This window comes from Amphibalanus amphitrite, unplaced genomic scaffold (assembly GCF_019059575.1).
Source record: "Amphibalanus amphitrite isolate SeventyFive unplaced genomic scaffold, NRLGWU_Aamphi_draft 001544F_arrow, whole genome shotgun sequence".
NCBI classification, from domain to species: Eukaryota; Metazoa; Arthropoda; class Thecostraca; order Balanomorpha; family Balanidae; genus Amphibalanus; species Amphibalanus amphitrite.
Window position 1 is genome coordinate 134,921 of NW_024883037.1, and position 5,052 is coordinate 139,972.

Here is a 5,052-nt window from a genome sequence, read left to right on the forward strand (position 1 = left end):
GCATTCTCTGCTCTTCTGCGGTGTTCTCTTCTCTTCTCTGTCATCTCCCGCAGCGGCATCACCATCTTCCGCAGCGGCATCACCACCTTTCGCAGCGGCATATTTGCCTCCCGCAGTGGCATCGCCATCTTCCGCAGCGGCATCTTCATTTCCTGCGGCAGCGTCATCATCATTTTCCGCAGCGATATCATCATATTTCGCAGCGGCATCATATTTATCATCTTTGACAGCTGCATCACCATCTTTCACATCCGCGTCATCATCTTCCGAAATTCTTGTGAAGCAGCAGCCGCATTTCCTGGCGCGGCAGCTGTGTTTCCGACTGGGTCGCCATGCCGCTTGCGGGGAAGTTGTGCCTCTGGCGGCCCTCGTGCACGGTACGATGGCGGCCCTCGTGCACGGTACGATGGATGAATTACGATGCTCGGTACGATGTATTGGCAACACCCAACTCCCTGGCCAGAGATCGGATTGACCTGCTGGGATCCTGGTCCACCATCTGCTGCACTCACGCCACAAACTCCGGTGTCCTGACGTTAGAGCGAGGAGCAGGCTTTCCACGTTTGGTGTCGACGTCCTTGGGATGTTCAGACACCTAACTTTCTCTTCATCCTGTAAAGCGATGGTCCTGGGTAACCGACCGGCGCGAAGGCCAGCAAGCACGGCCCTTCTTAGTTTCCTCCGTCATCGTTACGTGAAGAGCCTGTCTCATGCAGCTCTTCTGCAACTTGTCGAAGGAATATTCAAAGAAGACCTTAATAAATGTCGTTTTTAACATGGATGAAAACATAAATAGAAAGCATGAAGTGCAGGAAGGCAGGAATAATACCTATGCTCACCGATAGCGCCGTTCCGCTTGTCCTGGTCCAGAGCAGGTCTGACCTCCAGACCTGCCTGGCGGTACTTGTTGCTGTTGCTCGGCCGTCCAGTCATCGATGACGTCCGGAGCACCGGTGTCGTTAACACACTGAAGGGTGGTCGGATATACTCTGTCAGGGTACCCGACAAAGGGAAGCGAAAAAAACAATGAATATAGTTAACAATAAATGAAGTTTTCGCGATTTATGATAAAAAAGTTTATCGTTCAAACACAGACGATCTCATAAAAACTCAGCGCGCTTAGATCACATTTAAGCAGCTGATAGTATATTTCTACAGGGTGTCCGGAAAGTCATGGCGCTTTTCAATTTTTCGCAAACAAATGCGGCTGGTTCATATATATTTAACAACTGGATGAAACAATGATCGGGGACAACAAGAGACATCCTTCCGCCAACTGTTCACTCGATATAGCCGCCGTCGGCGGCGACGACGGCCTCGACGCGGGGGCGGAAGCCCTTGCATGTCTTGACGATGTATGCCGCCTCCAGACCCTCCCACGCTGCCACGATGCGAGCCTTCAGCGACTCCAGGTTGGGATGAGAGGTAGCCTGGACCTCATCCTGCAAGACGCTCCATACGCTGTAATCGAGAGGGTTGAGGTCGGGGGACTGAGGCGGCCACATCTTCTTTTGCCAGAAGTGGTCTGGCCCGCCCAGCTCCTCTGTCAGCTTGGCTTGGACGGCGGCAGCGTTGTGGGCGGGCGCTCCGTCCTGTTGAAACACGAAGTTGCCCTCCGGGTAAGTCGCCTTGATCCACGGGATGACGTGCCTGTCCAGGAGCTCCTCGTAGACCAGCCTGTTGATCTTTTCGTTGGCATCAACGAAGATGATGGGACATTTCTGCCCGTCCGATCCGATGACCCCCAGGACCATCACCTTCTGCGGGTGCTTGTTGACTGGGTTGAACCGAATCCGGGGATCCACTTCGTCAACAGGCTTGTCGGACAAGTAGCGAGAGTTCCTTCGGTTGATCTGAGCGTCGACGTGGAACAGCTTCTCATCGGAAAAGATCCGAACGAAGCTGGAGGTCACTGGGCTCTTTAAGAAGTTCAAGAGCAACTTGCTTTTCTCCAGACGGCGAAGACGCGTGACCTCGGTTAGACGCGGCCTGTTCTGGATCACCCTGGACTTCATCCCCAAATCTTGGTGAATCAGTTCGTGCATGGATGACTTCGGAAAGCCGAACTTCTTTGCCAGTTTTCTGATCGGCTGCCGCGGATTCTCTTCGATTGCCGCTGACACGGCAGCCACGTTCTTGGCAGTTCTGACCGACCGGGGCCTTCCCGATCTGGGGGCATCTTCTAAAGAATCCCCACGTCGGATCTTGGCTTTCACCCGCTGAACCGTTCGCCGAGAAACGCCACATCGTGCTGCGACTTGCGCCTCGGTCATGCCGGACCCGGCCGCCGCGCGCAGACAGCCAGCGACAAGTTGCCTCTTCGTCTGTTTTTCCATGACTGAACGCAATTTCAAGGTCAAATTTACACGGCCCACGGCTGACCGGTCAGTGAGGGGTCACGCCTGCGGTGATTGGCTGATCGTCCACCAATCACAGCGCTCGTTAGACGGCATATAAGAGAAGCGCCAGGACTTTCCGGACACCCTGTATACTCAGCGGAAGAACCACTTTGTGATCTGTGTCATAGAGTTGGTACTGTTATGGGCAAATGTTTTCATCTCGAACGATAGCGTCCCGAAGGACTTGAATGACATTGAATGAAGGGATCTGCTGGTGTGTGTGCTCTTCAGAGACATAAGTTTTTGCCGTGATGATGTCAAGAAGTTAATGCCTGATATACGGCTTTGACTGATTTTGGAACCTGGATGGAAACTTTACATATACTGCAGAACACCTTGAGGATGGCCTCCTGATATTCATTTGGATGTGTGCCGTCCACATGTAAGTCTTCGTCTCCAAATGCGTGAAACTTGAGTGTTGTCCTTTGTCCAGGATAGCACGAAACCATGGCGCATTTGCAGCCCTCGCCCTGTAGTGTACCTGGAACAGTCAAACAGAGTGTAAGTACTAATCCTCCACCAGCGGCACCGAGGTGAAAAACCGGTCCATGGTGACGCTGCGGCCGGTGCCGGCCACCTCCTGGGCCATGTACTTCACCATTTCCGGCACCGATTCGAAGTAGGTGGCCGGTGGTGACTGCTCGGGCGCGGCCTGTACGGCCACATCTTCCACATGTAGCGAGGCTGGCGTCCGCCACCGTCCGGATTAGTAGACCGTACTTGCCCGGTTCACTGGGCATGTTCATCTTGAACGGGCACCTGCTCCTGAACCGAACTCTCGTCGAGCGTCAAACACTCGGACGGTTTGAAGTGTCGACGAAAGTTTTGATCCATCTCGTCGAACACACCTCTGATGTGACACAGTCTGTCACCTGGTGGGCGCTCCTTCCTCGTCTCTTTGTCGTGAAATGACGTGAATTAAATTATCTTGAGTTAAAGTAAATCATAGTCATATATGGCTATGATTTTGGAACCCGAGTGGAAGCTTACTACTGCAGAACACATTGAGGATGGCCTCCTGGTACTCATTTGGATGTGTGCCGTCCACAAAGATTCGTCTGATAGTCCTCGGGACTAGAACGTACGTTGACTAGACATAGGACTCACATCGGGACGTCGTGAAACCCTACGTAAAAGCTCTGCGGGCTAGGGTGGGCGCGCCGAACGGCGGAGACGACACAGGCCGGGATCACCCGGCGCTGGGACCTCCCCAGCGTGCCCCACCTGGAAACGAGAACAGTTTGTATGTTTATGCCTGAACACATGCGCCGGTACGAACACTTCGCTTTCCGTCTACTGGTTAGGCGCGCATATTTACGCGATGAATTGAGATGTACTATGTATATACAGGGTGTTTCGTATAAATTTGACAGTTTTGCTCCTTTAGGTTTTTTTTAAATACACTTCTACTCACCGGCGCACGACTTTGGCGGAAGATGAGGAAGCGAGGGCGAGATGAAGAGCCCTGGTAGCTGACGAGCGCTCGGAACAGAACACGCTTCCCGATCACCACGATCGGATGACGTAAACTGGGACGAACGTCCACACGGTTTACAGGTTGGTGTCTCTCTCAACTGCGCCCCATACGTAGTAGTCCATAGGGTTGCAGTCTGGCGAGTTAGGAGGCCACATGTCCGGGCTGGTGTGGTCGTGGAAATTTTCGGCCAGCCACTTCTGACTCTTCCCGGAGGTGTGGCACGGCGCCGTTGTGAGTCCTGTTGCCACACGTATGGCCGTCCCGCAGCCACCCTCTCCATCCAGGGCCTCATTACCTTGCTCAACAGCTCCACATATCCATCTGAGTTGAGGCGGAGGCCTTCCTTAAAGATGTGAGGGCGCATGACGTCGTCGTCGCTGGAGACGCAGCCGAAGACCATCACCGTCTGGGGAAACTTCGTCTTCATGACCCGGGGGACTTCGTGAGGGCTGACAGCAAGCCACCTGTTATTCTGCGCGTTTTGCAACTGGTCCTGACAAAAGTTCTTTTCGTCGGAAAAGAACCAGAGAGTGCCTGGCTCGACAGGATGCTTCACCTTGTTCAGAAGTTTCTTTGCCTTCTTCAGGCGGTTCTTCCGAGCTTCGTCAGTGAGAAGCTGTCCCTTGCGCCTCTTGTAGGAGTGGTAGCGGAGGTCCTCGTTCAGTGCGCGCTTCATTGTGGTCACTCCGACGTTCATCTCCCTGGCCAAAGACCGAATTCCCTTACCACGGTCCTTCCGCACCTTCTTCTGCAGTTCCTTGACGAATTCCGGTGACCTAGCCACGTCCGATCGCTTCCTGTGTGGCTTCCGGCTTGCCACAGACTTTACATCCCCCTCACATTCCTCCAACTCCTCCCGAACTGTCTTCACAGTGTTAAGAGCGCACTGAGCAGCAGCCACAATGTCTCGATTATCAAAACCGGCGCGTATCATCATGATGCATGTAACTCTCTTCCAATATTCAGGTGGGTTCCAACCATCCATTTTCAAAGATTTTTTTTTCTCCAACAATGAACAACAAAACAGGAGTTCAGATGCACTTTACAGAATCAGAATATTCCGTTTGGTTCTGAAACAAGAGAGAAACAAAAACTTGTCAAATTTATCCGGAACACCCTGTCTGTAGCGTCCCGAGAGGATTGGCAGAGTCTACTGAGAGCGTGTCGTGTCTGGCA

General features: G+C 53.0%; 1 protein-coding gene across 1 annotated transcript; it reads right to left on the reverse strand.

The window, feature by feature from the left end:
* Positions 1-2,907: 2,907 nt before the first annotated feature.
* Positions 2,908-4,810, reverse strand: LOC122373741. Its single transcript, XM_043352094.1, has 2 exons — positions 4,172-4,810; positions 2,908-3,051 (listed from the first exon to the last, which is right to left on the reverse strand). The coding sequence occupies exons 1-2, from the start codon at positions 4,808-4,810 to the stop codon at positions 2,908-2,910; spliced, it is 783 nt and encodes a 260-aa protein (XP_043208029.1).
* Between the last annotated feature and the right edge of the window lie 242 nt (positions 4,811-5,052).